The sequence below is a fragment of the Mesoplodon bidens genome (genome assembly GCF_964165515.1).
Source record: "Mesoplodon bidens genome assembly, chromosome: 5".
Classification (NCBI taxonomy): Eukaryota; Metazoa; Chordata; class Mammalia; order Artiodactyla; family Ziphiidae; genus Mesoplodon; species Mesoplodon bidens.
In genome coordinates, this window is record NC_138161.1 from 131468803 (window position 1) to 131482677 (window position 13875).

General features: G+C 39.9%; 1 protein-coding gene across 3 annotated transcripts in view; it reads right to left on the bottom strand.

Annotated features, from left to right (window-relative positions):
- HPS3 (HPS3 biogenesis of lysosomal organelles complex 2 subunit 1) overlaps positions 1-13875 on the bottom strand; it is a 39443-nt gene that overhangs the window by 12149 nt on the left and 13419 nt on the right. For all 3 annotated transcript variants that reach the window (XR_014015865.1, XM_081234421.1, XM_081234422.1), the window contains exons 6-11: positions 10231-10312; positions 7510-7664; positions 5969-6077; positions 3193-3374; positions 1994-2174; positions 827-1060 (exon numbers count right to left, since the gene is read on the bottom strand). Coding sequence is in view for 2 of the 3 variants with exons in the window: in XM_081234421.1 (XP_081090547.1) it covers positions 827-1060; positions 1994-2174; positions 3193-3374; positions 5969-6077; positions 7510-7664; positions 10231-10312 (943 nt within the window). In the remaining variant the exon portion in view is untranslated. The remainder of the gene's footprint in view (positions 1-826; positions 1061-1993; positions 2175-3192; positions 3375-5968; positions 6078-7509; positions 7665-10230; positions 10313-13875) is intronic.

The window sequence follows — 13875 nt, forward strand, 5'->3', positions numbered from 1 at the left end:
GAAGTTATTATTACTTAATTAAGCATCAAGATGTCCTATTTTGTAGACAGTTTTAAATTTAGGTCTATATAGGATTTTTCAAAATTATGAAAAGAAAATTCATCTTTCTAGAATTCTACTCTTCAAAGTAGAGGACATCTCAGTGTTGACTTGCTCTCCTCATCATAATAAAATGTGCCATTTGTACAGCAATAAAGCACTCCTGCTCTTTTTGGTTAGACCTGAGACATAATAAGTGCTCAATTAATGTCACTTCTTAATTTCTTTTTCTAGTGATTAACTTTTTTGGCTTATGTCCCTAAATGGCCTCTCTTCCAATGGGAAGCTACCTTTTCTTTGATACACCATTCAAATGCCTAATCTCCCACATAGTCATTTGTGATCTTCCCAAATGCAGGCTATTTCTGCAATTACTGGGCTCCTAAGACTCAAGGTTAATAACCTACTTGCTGTACTTGAATATACATCACTGTTCTGTTTTCAGGGACAAACCACACCACCCCCTCATGCCAGGTCAGACTGTCAGCTCAGGGCAGAGCCTGTATACTCTTCACTGCCAAGCACTGTGTTCTGAACATACCTGACACTAAGTTGAAAAGTCTTGGGATACCCATTGCCGCCATTTATCTTTCATTTTTCTTTTTCATTTGCCAAATCCAAAGCCCAAGCACTCCCGCTTTGGGCCACTTCCTTTTTAATATTAAGTCTATTTTCCTTTACAACTAAGAAAAAAAATGAGCTACACAGAAGTCAGAAGAAAATTAAACACCTCAGGACCACCGAGTCCTATTTTAGATTGCTGTTAATACCAGGCAGGGCACCGTACCTCTGAATGGCTTTTCATTTCATTTCTGTGCATGTCAAGATCTCTCATTTTCAAAGCCATTGCTGCCTTGGTCAATGTCACTAAGACTGATGAAAATCCAGAAGTATCCAGCTTCCTTAAATAGCTTATGGCAGTTAAAGGATCAATATTCTTCATAGAAGGACTACAGAGAATATGGGGCAGTTGCTTCGGCTCAGCAACATGAAACATCTGAACCACTTTTGCTGCCAATTCCTTTGGTGAGAGTAAACAAGAAATAAAAGGTCAGTCAGCCAATAGAAAGCAACAAAATCAGCCAAAAAAAAAAAAAAAGGATAAAAAGCCAAGATACAAACATTCCAATTAAGATAAAATTACAGTACTATGCTTCGATTTAAAAAGAGAGTTGATGGTGATAGCATGGGAGAGCTGAGATGACCTAAAGTGATCTCTTTGCTGAGTTATAATGAAGAAAAAGCAGGGAAAGTGTATACCAAGTTGTGGCCAGAATTTCTAATTTTAACAAGAGTTCAGAAGAAGAAAACAAATATTGGATTAAATTATACTCAAAGGTCCATTATAGAAAATTACTGCTTAATACAAAATTTACTTACATTTAATGTACAAAATATACTTAATATTTATAAGAGAAAATTTCATTTCTCTTAAAACCTTAAAACACTTGTATCACAATACCCAACTTTGCATACTGGCATTCAACTCTTTAAAAATACATGAGGAGCTAAAAATGATCCTTAATAATGTCTGAAGGTTGCTGGGCCAGGATTTCATAAGGGAAACTTTGGACACCCGGAGAGTGGGGCAACTAGGGTTGTGAAAAGGGCTGCAGATGAGAAGAAGGCAGGCAAAGCCCAGGTTCTATGTCATTCTTCTAAAGACATGCCACTGTCACATTGGGCAGGTCACTCATCCACAGTGGACCACACCCCCCTGTCTATGTAATGAGAAAGTATGAGAAGATGATTATAAGTTCTTTTCCAAGCTGTAGTTCTGGGTATTATTAATGAAGAAAAGGGCACAATCTAGTTACCTTTTTTAGAAAAAAAAAGACTATAATACCAATGAAAAATACTTGGAACTTGATTTCTCAACAGAATTACATAAAATAAATTGCTAAAATGAAAAATTAAAAATATTAGATATAACTAAATAGAAAACTGTATTCACTTCACTTAATTCTTCATCCAGGTTTTCATAAAGTGAATGATTAATGTAAAAGATTAATCCCCTCTCGTATTTCTGCGATCCATCCTCTACTGCCCAGTCCACTCGGGCCAAAACTTCAGCCATAGACAAACCAGACATCTTATAGTATGGCAAGGCAAGGTGGGAATACTGGGTGTCAAGCCTAAGGGGAAGGAAGTAAAAAAAACAAAAACAAAAAAACCCTTCAGATTTGTCATGTTTAAGTTTGGACGTCTAACACATTTATTAATAAAACAGATCATGATTTCCAGAAGATATAAATCTCAAAATACTTTTCTACAGCCATTAGGAGTTGGAACAAACTCTTGAGTTTTGTTCTGCAAAGTCATTCTAATTAATGTAGCTTCTTTTTGCTTGCTCATAAGAAAAACAAAAACAATTCATTAAGTGAATTTTAATATTCATAACGTGGCTCTAAAATAATGGTGTTTATAAGTAGGAAAAGTCTTTTATTAATTTATAATGACTCCCATGGGTCAAGTAAGCCTTGGAAACAATTATATATGAAAAAAATTACAAAGATCATTCTCATCTGGACAATGGCTACAGGATTTGTTCATTTTGTGAAAATTGCTGTGACTTGTACACTTATTACTTGTGTACTCTTCTACATGTATGACCCCATTAAAAAGTTTTTTTAAAGTTTCCTCAAAAAGCTGAAATATTGAGTAATGGTTACCATTAAAAAAATCATTCTCAAAAAGAGAAATCACTATTGATCCTAGTGTCCTTTTCTGACATCATAAAAGCACTGACTACTAAGATTAAAATCAGAGTGTCCAACTAGTATCTCTCCCTTAAAGCTAACAGTAATACGGTTGTCTCAGGGATGTTCACTGGTCGTGCCCCACCCCCGCCCAAAGGTCTGAAAAGAAACTTCAAATTCCTAAATTAACTGATGGGAGACTCATGAACTGCTCATCCAATAAACTGTAAGTCCTTGAAGGCAGGCAACAGGTCGTGCTCATCTCTCTAAGCTTAGCCCAGTACCTGACCCACAGGATGTGCTAAACAAATGCTGTGGCATAAATGAATAACTAAACCATCTCCCCTTATGCATCCTCCCGTTTGTCAGGTAACTGCTAGAGGTGGAAAAGTTAGTATGCACATCTGAAGCTCAGGATGGCTTCTCTGACAAGTTTCCAAGTAGCATCACCAACCTGCTGTAGCAGTCTCCAAGGTGCCCACAGCTTTCTTTGAATGCTTCTAAAAGCTCTGCTTTTTCTCCAGGTTCCAGCTGACTGGCATCCATCAGGGCAGCTCTCACTAACAGGTGAGCCTCGCTGAGAAGGTGGATGCAGCCCTGCGTTTTTGCAGTCTTGTAGGTGTTACTGTAGTCTACCTAACACAAAAAAAGGCAAGCAGCTAATGTTGCTTTAGACATCTCCCCAAAGTTTCCCAGTTCTTAAGAATATCTATCCAGTTGGTTACTAAAATCAATATCTGAACACATTAAATCCTGAAAATTAAAAGTGGTTATTTATCATTCTGATAAGGCCTAGCTAAAGTGGTTTTCTTTTCCCCCATGATCTATGAGCCAGTTTAACACACACATGATTGTAAATATTCTCTTGTTAAACAGTGCTAATCATTAGAGAAGGTACAATTAATACTGTAATACTAATAATACTGTTAACTTAGCAATAATTTGATCACAATTTGATAAGGCTAATGAACATATCTGAAAACCTTAACTTTATTTTTAAGTTCTATGATTTAAATCTTTCTCAAATTCAGATTGAGTATGCTTCCTTTATCTTAGTTTCAATCTGTGAATTTAGGTTCTGCTACATCTATTTCTGTAACTCACAGCGGGCTTACAAAAATTATCACTAGGTAGGACTTCCCTGGTGGTGCAGTGGTTAAGAATCTGCCTGCCAAGGCAGAGGATATGGGTTCGATCCCTGGTCCAGGAAGATCCCAAGTACCTTGGAGCAACTAAGCCCGTGGGCCACAGCTACTAAGCCTGTGCTCTACAGCCTGCGAGCCACAACTACTGAGCCCATGTGCTGCAACTACTGAAGCCCGCGCACTCTAGGGCCCGTGTGCTGCAACTACTGAGCCCGCGTGCTGCAACTACAGAAGCCCAAGCGCCTAGAGCTCGTGCTCCGCAACAAGAGAAGCCATTGCAATGAGAAGTCTGTGCACCACAACAAAGAATAGCCCGGGCTCACCGCAACCAGAGAAAGCCTGCGCACAGCAACGAAGACCCAATGCAGCTAAAAATAAAAAAAAATTAAAAAAAAATTATCACTAGCTAATCTGAGTCAATCGGTATTTTTAGACTCCAGTAGGCAAATCACCTAGATGAGTCTAAGACTTTCAATTAAGCAAGACTGAAAACACAGAACAAAGCTGATAAAATTATCAGCATTAAAATGCCAGGGCCCAATCAGGCAAAACCTTCACCAGATGACCAAAAATTAGCATTACTAGTGCAGGGAAAATGAATATTCTGCACCTCCCAGTGTGATACTCTGAAAAGATACGTCACCTACACAATGTTCTGGCCAAGGAGAAGAATATACAACCTGAATCTAATCATGAGAAATGATATGAAATGAGAAATGAAATGAAATGAAAAAATAAATTTTTAAAAGGTGGCAGGGGGAGAAATATTTTTCAAAACTGTTATAAAACAAAGAGTGGAATCTAAAAATACAACAAGCTAGTGAATAAAACAAAAAAGACACAGACTCACAGATACAGAGAACAAACTAGTGGTTACCAGTGAAGATAAGAGAGGGAGATTAAGAGGTACGAACTACTACGTATAAAATAAATAAGCTACAAGGATATATTGCACAACACAGTGAATATAGCCAATATTTTATAATAACTACAAATGGATTATAACCTTTAAAAACTGTGAATCACTATGTTTATACCTGTAACTTATAATATTGTACGTCAACTATACTTCAACAAAAAAGAAACAAAAAAATTTTTTTAAATAAAACAAAGAAAGGCTGTGAACATATTCTGGATTAAAGGAGGCTAAAGAGACATGACAGTTAAATACATTACTTGATGGATCCTGGACCTGGGGCGGGAGGTGCTGGGGGATTCTACTAGGCCATTATTGAGTCAATTGACAAAACTGGAATGTGAACCGTAGACTAAAGTATTGTGTCATTGTTAAATTTTCTGAAGCATATGTGTGTCCTGTGGTTATATAAGCAAATATCTCAATTCTTAGGAAACATGCACCGAAATATTTAGGGGCCTTAGGCTATGACATATGCAACATACCTTCCAATGGATCAGGAGAAAATATACATGCGTGCTTGCGCATTTAGAAAGTACAAGAGTGCAAAAAAGAAGAAAAGAGAGGGAGAAACAAAGGGAGTATAATGTTGGCTATGGGCAAATCTGTATGGGGAATACACAGGTTTTATTTGTACTATTCTTATTCTTGCAACTTTTCTGTAGGTTTGAAATTATTTCAAAATAAAGAGTTTATAAAAATTGTCAGGGATGAGTAGGCAGCTGTCATTCTTAGAAGAGGAATAAGGATGCCTATGGGACAATGATACAAGTGCTGCAGTGCCCTGGGACTATCTGCTAATATTTCAAAGAAGCGTGAGACAGGGACATATGATCTAAGATTTCTTTCGGCTCCATTTCATGGTTCTCTTTGCTAGGGTTCAAAATAAAGGTCAAAGGCTACTTATGTTTAGACTGGCTAATCAATTCTCATAGGAGAATGGGTATGAACAAGGGAATCTTATTTTAGTGAAGGGAATTTCTCCTGGCTCCTCAAATATCAGGAGCTGTGAAAACAAGAAGGTGAAGATATACACTGCACTGTCAGACAGAGCCTGGAAGCTGGTTGGCTGTGGCATTATGAATGTACGATAATTAGAATCAATTTCTAGTCATCAATTAGACTCTAAAAATTTCTACAAATAAGAATTAGAAGTCTGAAAGGAATACCATTTCTTTGTACAGTTGCACTGGTGAGATCGTATTCACGATATACAAATTCCACCCAGCCTCAGCTACAGGAGGTGTTTTGAGATTAACACTGGTACCTTTTCTAGAACTAAAAGCAAAACAAAGGACAAGAATTATAAGACATATTATTAATAAACGGGAATTTTAAATGGTAAATATTAGATACCTAAAATATTGTAACTATGATATCATTTTCATTTAGTATTTTCTTTGTTGATTAACGACACAGTTGATTTTTAGAGAACATTAGTGCACAATGCTATGTAGGCCTAACAGCATTTAACATACTGCACTCTCATGACTGATAAACCAAGCACTTCCAATTCATTCCACAAGTATTGTTAAATAGGCAATAAGTTCACAGAACAGGCAAGACCCCTCAAAAGGAAGAAAGACTTGGATATGGCCTTCATGAGGCCAGGGCTGCTGGGAAAATGTAAAAGACAGAACTGAACATCTGCTGGAAGCACTATCTTATCTCTTGCTTTCACTATATGATGCATTTTCTGTAGTATGCAATCTTTTAAAAATGCAGACCCTAGACCAAATGAATTTTCAAATAAATTAGAATTTTTAAAAAAATCATTTAAAAATATATAATACTTTTAAGATGTCAAAAGTGTGGGATTACAAGCTATTTTTCCTCTCGCCAGAAAGCTTTTAGGATCAGTCAGTCTCAGACCACTTTGTGCACTCTCTAAGTGAGCAGTTACCCAAGGGAACCTGGTTATTCCTGCTGGCGGAACAAAGCACAGGCACAAATAATTCAAAAAAGCTTAAACTTATGTTAAAAATGGAAAACAATGTTTGACTTGAAATACAATCTGTGTTCCTCCCCTGCAAACAGATTTCTTTCCTACTTAATTTTCCATAGAGGAATGTTCAGATTAGATTGCATTCCCTACCACTAAGTTCACAGTATAGAAAACATCGAATAGAAGCATTAACTACTCTGGAATTAAGCATTCTATTCCAAACAATGTGAAAGCAGAAAACCGAAGTGTCAACCTGAGATTAGAATAATGCACTTTTACTCTAAGGTAGATTAACACATAATCTATACATCATGAATGTGCTTTAAGGTAAGAAATGCATTGTTAGTTTCTTTTTCATTGAAATACCAGAAAATAATCTTTGGATAAAAATGTAGCCACTTAAAGGCCAAAGAAGAAAAATAATAAAGAGCCTTGTCATTCGGATCAGCATAAGAGGCTCTCTCTTACTTGTTAATTACACAAAAAGGCATGCCCTTTAACTTCTTATCTAAAACACCACAGATATTTACTGAACTAATTTTATACTTCATCTTCTTCTAAAAGTTCAAGGTCAATTATAAAGGATATTATAGAGATCATCAGAAACTTCTTTTCTTACTCTGGAAAAAGAACACCTAGAAAAGCTATCTGATCATTCAAAGCTTTCATTTAAAAAAATATCAACAAAGATGTATGCAAAATATAGCAGTAACAATTCATTCCAGAAACTTTCGCAGGAATGTCTGGGGGTGAGGGGATGCTTACAGAAGCCTCTTGGGTGACTCTCTTCTCTCTGGAATTGTTTCAGGGTCTGCCTTGGTCAGAAGTATAACGTGGTTTTTAAAGTGACAGATGGCTTTCAAGCCTATGAAAAGCTGTATTCTTAAAGCACAGACATCCATACTGACAGGTGGGCAAGCCTAATAAGGAAAAAAAATCAGAAATTTAGCTAAGGAATAAAGTGCATGAATTTTAACCTTCAAAAATCAATCTATTTGATACAATGTCTCCTTCCCCCTCACTCTCCCCCCAAATAATTCAAATTCCTATTCTTATCAGAGTACGAGGTTATCCTATCTAAACTATTTAACCAACTATCTCATCCATGTGTCTGCCAAAGAGCTACTTAGTATCTGTTGACTTTGATTTAAGGAATGCAGAGAGTGGGTACACCTGAGGCCCCTCAAAGCTGTGGGAACTCTCTGCCTTACAGTGACCCTCCAGGAGCCCAGCCCTGGGCTGATTACCTGCCACCCAGGAAATTCCCCACTAACAGTGGGCTGGCTCAGGGTACATTCAAGTGGCCTCTTTAGACAAAATGAGACACCATAAAAGGACACTGTACTTCAGGTAGAGTACATAAAATGGTTTCTTAGTGGTTGCGTGTGTACGAAAGAAACGCTCTCATGTTCCGATGGCCTCTGTTAGCTCTGTAGACGTGAACACTGCCTGGAACAGCCAACAGGCTGGGGTGTGTCAGGCAAACTGTAGGAAATTCTGGACCAAGAGCCAGCCTCCTGTCCTTGTAAGGGACCATTCAGTCAAGTAGAATGGATACGAAAGATAATGGAAGAGGTCTTTCTGCGACTCACAAAATGCTGCTGCCAGGCCTCCCCCTCTCCTCCATTAATGCTGTTTTGATTCTGAGGTCATCTTCATTGTCCCTTTTGTACAAAGCACATGGGGGAAAACCTCCATCTATTTTTTACATTCCTAAGAATAGTTAAGTTGGCCTTGGTGATGCTGAGCCAGAATCTCAGAGGAAAGGGAAATGAAGATAGCGTGTACTTTGGTCCCGACTCTGAAGTTGTGAAACCTTTCTCAGACACTGCAGCTCCCAAAGCCTGAGTCAGCAAGGCAGCAGAATGATGCTCATTCAGGGGCATCTAGGGTTTCAGAACGGTGGAGTTGCAGGGCAGGGGGAGCCGGGAGGTGTGATCGTCACCGTCCTTCCCTCTACCAACTTCAGGAGGACTGGCCTCAGGGGCAGCGTTCCCCACCAGTGGCCCATCTCTCCTCTTTTCTACCTTCCTTTCTTCTGTGTTCCTTCCCTCTGCTTTTATGAGACTCTGAGAAGGCCTAGAACTGAGATTTATTTCCAAATGCAGATTGATCCTACCTCAATCTGTTATGTACCCCTCACTCCACCATCACTACCTACACAAGCCTATGTCTCTCTGAGGTTTAAAACAAAAAACAAGGGGCTTCCCTGGTGGCGCAGTGGTTGAGAGTCCGCCTGCCGATGCAGGGGACATGGGTTCGTGCCCCGGTCCGAGAAGATCCCACATGCCGCGGAGTGGCTGGGCCCGTGAGCCATGGCCACTGGGCCTGCGCGTCCGGAGCCTGTGCTCCGCAACGGGAGAGGCCACAGCAGAGAGAGGCCCGCGTACCGCAAAAAAAAAAAAAAAAAAAAAAATCTCCTGAAAAGGCTATGTGTATATCTTAAACACAGACAGGAAGGCATGGGAAAGCTATGATTCTTATTTCCCAAGAGGCTGAAGGTAGGCAGTAAGCCTGGTCAGCAGCAGAGAGTGATAGGCCGCCCAGAGCAAAAAAGAACTCAGACACAATTTCCAGAAAACGCCAGTGCATATCACAATTTGGGTGACAATGACAATGGAAGAGTGCCTCGGACACATTAAGTACTACACACCATCATCACTGAACACTCATTTTTCCAGAAAAAGGGGTTCCAGGTGCCAGATGGACGTTAACCTGTGAAATAGAGGCCATCATAACTTGGGGGTTCCCTACAGCACGGATATGCACAACAAACACCCATTCAAATAGCTTATGCTCCGGAGGTAAAACTGCACACGAGGAATACGATGCAAACGATCAGTGTATTTCTGAGAACAGAAATTCAAGGTCAGAAAACAGAGGATTTCATCATAAAACTGCCTCTGTTTATTTGGCGGTCAAGAGCTTTTCAGAGACTAAGCATATTACTACTCACTAAAAACGAGGTTATTGATCTAGAATATCCATTTACACTAGATCAAAACTACAGAGCTACAGGATAGTTGTTGAAGGCTTTGTAAAACGATTCAAGAATTAAAGGCATATCTGATAACAGTATAAATAAATCATCTGAATGCGCTGTATTCACTTTTGTGCTCCTGAATGTACTGATTTCTGTACTGTTTTGTTAACAGCTCTATATAATTGCCACCAATACTTCTATTAAATGAATAAAATTGTAGTATACCATAGCTGTGAAGTGCTCTCTCTGAAGTTACACTATATATATATTCTTTACCAAATTTTTAAAACTAGGTATTATATCTAAATTCTGAGTAAAATGTTTTCAAAGTAATCTTAAAAATTACCAGCTGAACCACAAATCACAAAATGCTTATCATTTTACATTCCAACATTCTAATTGAAAAAACAAAACTTTCATGTTTGCCAAGCTTAGACACAAAGAGCAAATTTGCAAGCAACTCATACTGTGATCTTTAGGTTGCACCATAAGCCAGCTCTAACCTTCAGGGTGGTGTCCACATACGGGTCCTCCTCCCGAGCGGCCGCCGCACTGCACCGCACTGTGTAACACTGCAGGTTGTTACTGAGGAAGAGGAGAGATGCCACTGAACAAAGTGGAGGCCAGGAACCAGTGTGCCCACCGTTGGGAGGATTTCACAGGAGCACAGAGCAATGGCAGGGGTGGGGGAAGACCCAAGTATCTGTCAAATGCTGACAAGTTAGGCTGCTTCTTAACAAGGAGAGTACCTCAGAAACCCTATGGAGTGTTTTTTTTAAATACATGACTGGTCCCCACCTCACTCCTACCCAAATCATAATCTCTAGGGGCTGAATCTAGACACGTATATTTCTACGAAGCTCCTCGTGTAACGTACACTCCTAGTTAAGAACCATGGATCTGGGTCAATACCCTCATCTTATAGACAAAATGATGCCCCTGGGATCTGCCCAAAGTACAGAGAGGTGACCATGAAAGCCAAGGTTAGAACCCAAGTTTACTGATTATTATCTCAGGATGAAATGGAGCCTGGATTATGCTGGGCAACACACTTAGATTATGCAAACCCAATCCAATGGTAGAAGAGAAAATCAGAGACTGTCTGAAGGAACCTTCAGAATTACCTAGTCCAGCAGCTTGTTTTTAAAGATTAGGGCCTGCAAGGTACATGATTGGTCCAAGTCCTCTCTGGAGAATGGAGTTAAATTAGACCCCAGGTCTCCTCACTCTTTACACTCCTCTAGCTCTTTCCAAAACCCCAGGCTATATCTGCACAGCAAAGCAACCCGGAGACCCCACAGTAAGTGCTTGGAGACTTACAAGTCAACCCTCCAACAGTGACATTGAAAACCATCAATGGTTAACTTAGAAATTGCTACAAAACCCACCTTGTCGTGGGTTCCCAGGAATGATTTTTAAAAACAAATCAGAGGGCTTCCCAGGTGGCGCAGTGGTTAAGAATCCGCCTGCCAATGCAGGGGACACGGGCTCGAGCCCTGGTCCGGGAAGATCCCACATGCAACTAAGCCCGTGCACCACGACTACTGAGCCCACGAGCCACAACTACGGAAGCCCGTGTGCCTAGAGCCTGTGCTCTGCAGCGAGAAGCCATGGCAATGAGAAGCCCATGCACCACAACGAAGAGTAGCCCCTGCTTGCCACAACTAGAGAAATCCCGTGCGCAGCAACAAAGACCCAATGTAGCCAAATAAATAAATAAAATTTTTTTAAAAATCAGAAAGTGAGAGAAGTAAAAATGAACTCTATTGAAATAAAAAAATGAAGGACTAAAGCAAATCTAACAATAACCTTAAAATAGAAGAAATACTTCTTTAACAAGAGAATCATTCTGACATTTTCACAGCTGTGAGACTTGGCACGATGTAGAGGCATCAGTCAGGACTCTCCATCTGTTTGCTGGGGCTTCCACTTTGGTCTCAGCCCACTGTCAACTGCTTCCACTTTGGTCTCAGCCCACTGTCAACTGTGTCCATGTCCAGAGAGCTCTAGGATGTGACCTCTGGAGTCATGACAATAGCTGGGATGGTAGCACCACCGCTTAGAAATCTGGGGTAGAGGGTGCCCTCACGAAGGAAACTGAACAGAAGGGACCTTGAGATACTGGGAACCAAAAGAAGTACCTGCAGCAGGGCCAGAATGACAGGTCAGAGTAGCTATGACCACAAAGATGACCTTTACGTTCTAGAGATAAAAAGCCTGCATCCTCCGACTCACCTCCAGCAACATTAATCCAGCTACTAGCTATCACTGGAATACTAAACAGCAGTATAAGAGAAGAACAAAGTGAACTGAAGTGTGTGCTGGCCTGAAAAGACGTCCAGGATACGCTGCTAAGCGAAGCAGCAAGTTGCTGAAAAGTGGACATCATACGATCCACTTCTGTAGAAAACAAACCATAGTTGTGTTATGTATTCTTTTTAAAAAAAAAAAAAGTTGGATGAATATAGACCAAGTGTTGACAAGGTTGACTCTGAGAGGGCAGATTATGGGAGGCCTTCCGAATCATGTATGTCTACAAGGATGACATTTTATTACATGATTTTATATTGTTCTTAGAGGCTTTTAAAAAATATTTTATTGCTTTTTTTTTAGGGTATATAAACACATCACTATTCAAGAAACTTTTCAAGATAAACTTATGGATCAAGATATTTCTAAAATACGTTTCTATTGGGTAAAATAAAAAATACGTAAAAATTAGTTCAACAGGGCTTCCCTGGTGGCGCAGTGGTTGAGAGTCCGCCTGCCGATGCAGGGGACACGGGTTCGTGCCCCGGTCTGGGAAGATCCCACATGCCGCGGAGCTGCTGGGCCTGTGAGTGGCTGGGCCCAAGAGCAGCTGGGCCCGTAAGCCATGGCTGCTGAGCCTGCATGTCTGGAGCCTGTGCTCCGCAACGGGAGAGGCCACAACAGTGAGAGGCCCGCGTACCGCAAAAAAAAAAAAAAAAATTAGTTCAACAATATAGGATTTTAAATATAGGGGTGGGGAATCTTTATTAAGAATCTGAATTTACATATAACAACAGCTATTCTAATGTCTAATGCTTCCATAGTCAGGTTAATGATGTCAGAGTATCTTTTGGTGCTAATATTAAGAAAAGCTTCAATAATTTCCCATCTGGAAGCAGGCAAAACCCACAGATTTTAAGTCTCTTCAAGCCCTCACTATACTATGTTTTCGGGACTCTACATTTCAAACTAGTTCATGACTTATACTTTGGGTGGAGGGGCATTTAGACGGTCCACTCAGTAAATTCTCAGTGTCCTGTACATTTATGCAATCAGATGGATAAAAGATAGTCTGTTGTATAAATATTTGGGGGTAGAAATAAATATTTTCTTCCTTCTTTCTCCCTCTAATTTTTCCTTGGTTTCTGAGAAGCTACAGTTTTCTGGATTCTTCGGCATCTTTATATAGACCCTTCTCTTTTTCCCCTCGCTTTCTAAACATGACTTTCACCAGTTTAGTTCTCCAACTACTTTTCTCTGCCTACACATTCTTGGGGTCATGACCATTACTTTGATAATGAGCTCTTTTTTGTTGGTAATAAAAATATCTGACCTTTCCTCTTTTCCCTAATCTTCGGTCCTATGTGTCCAAAAACCTATCAACATTTCCTCTTGGTATTCCCTAAGCACCTCAAACACCAATGTCTAAACCAAACTTTTCTTTCACCCCATGCCATAGCAGCCTCTATTCTTTCATAAAAGCAGGCTCAAAACTGGTGGGTTTTCTCATGTCTTCTCCATTCCCAGTATCCCACTAGACATCAAGTCTTGTAATTCTCTCCCATCCATGCTTCCTTCTCTTCTCACTGCTACTGCCCTGCCCAAATGCGACCCCTCATTATCCTTACTGAGCCATCCCAATAGCTCATTATCTATGTTCAAACCATCCTCCGCAGTGGCCACCACTCATTTTCCTAAAGCAATGCTCTATTCACATCCCTTTCTTTGGTCAAAATCTCAAAAAATTCCTTAATTTCCAAAGCCCTGAGCTCTCTCTCCAGCACTGTTTTCCCCATTTCTCTATGCTTCAGCTCCTTTACATTTAAAGGACATAACTATACAACACTTTGGAAATTAAAAAGACTAGCTACCTCCACACTGTTCGTTTAAGGAACACA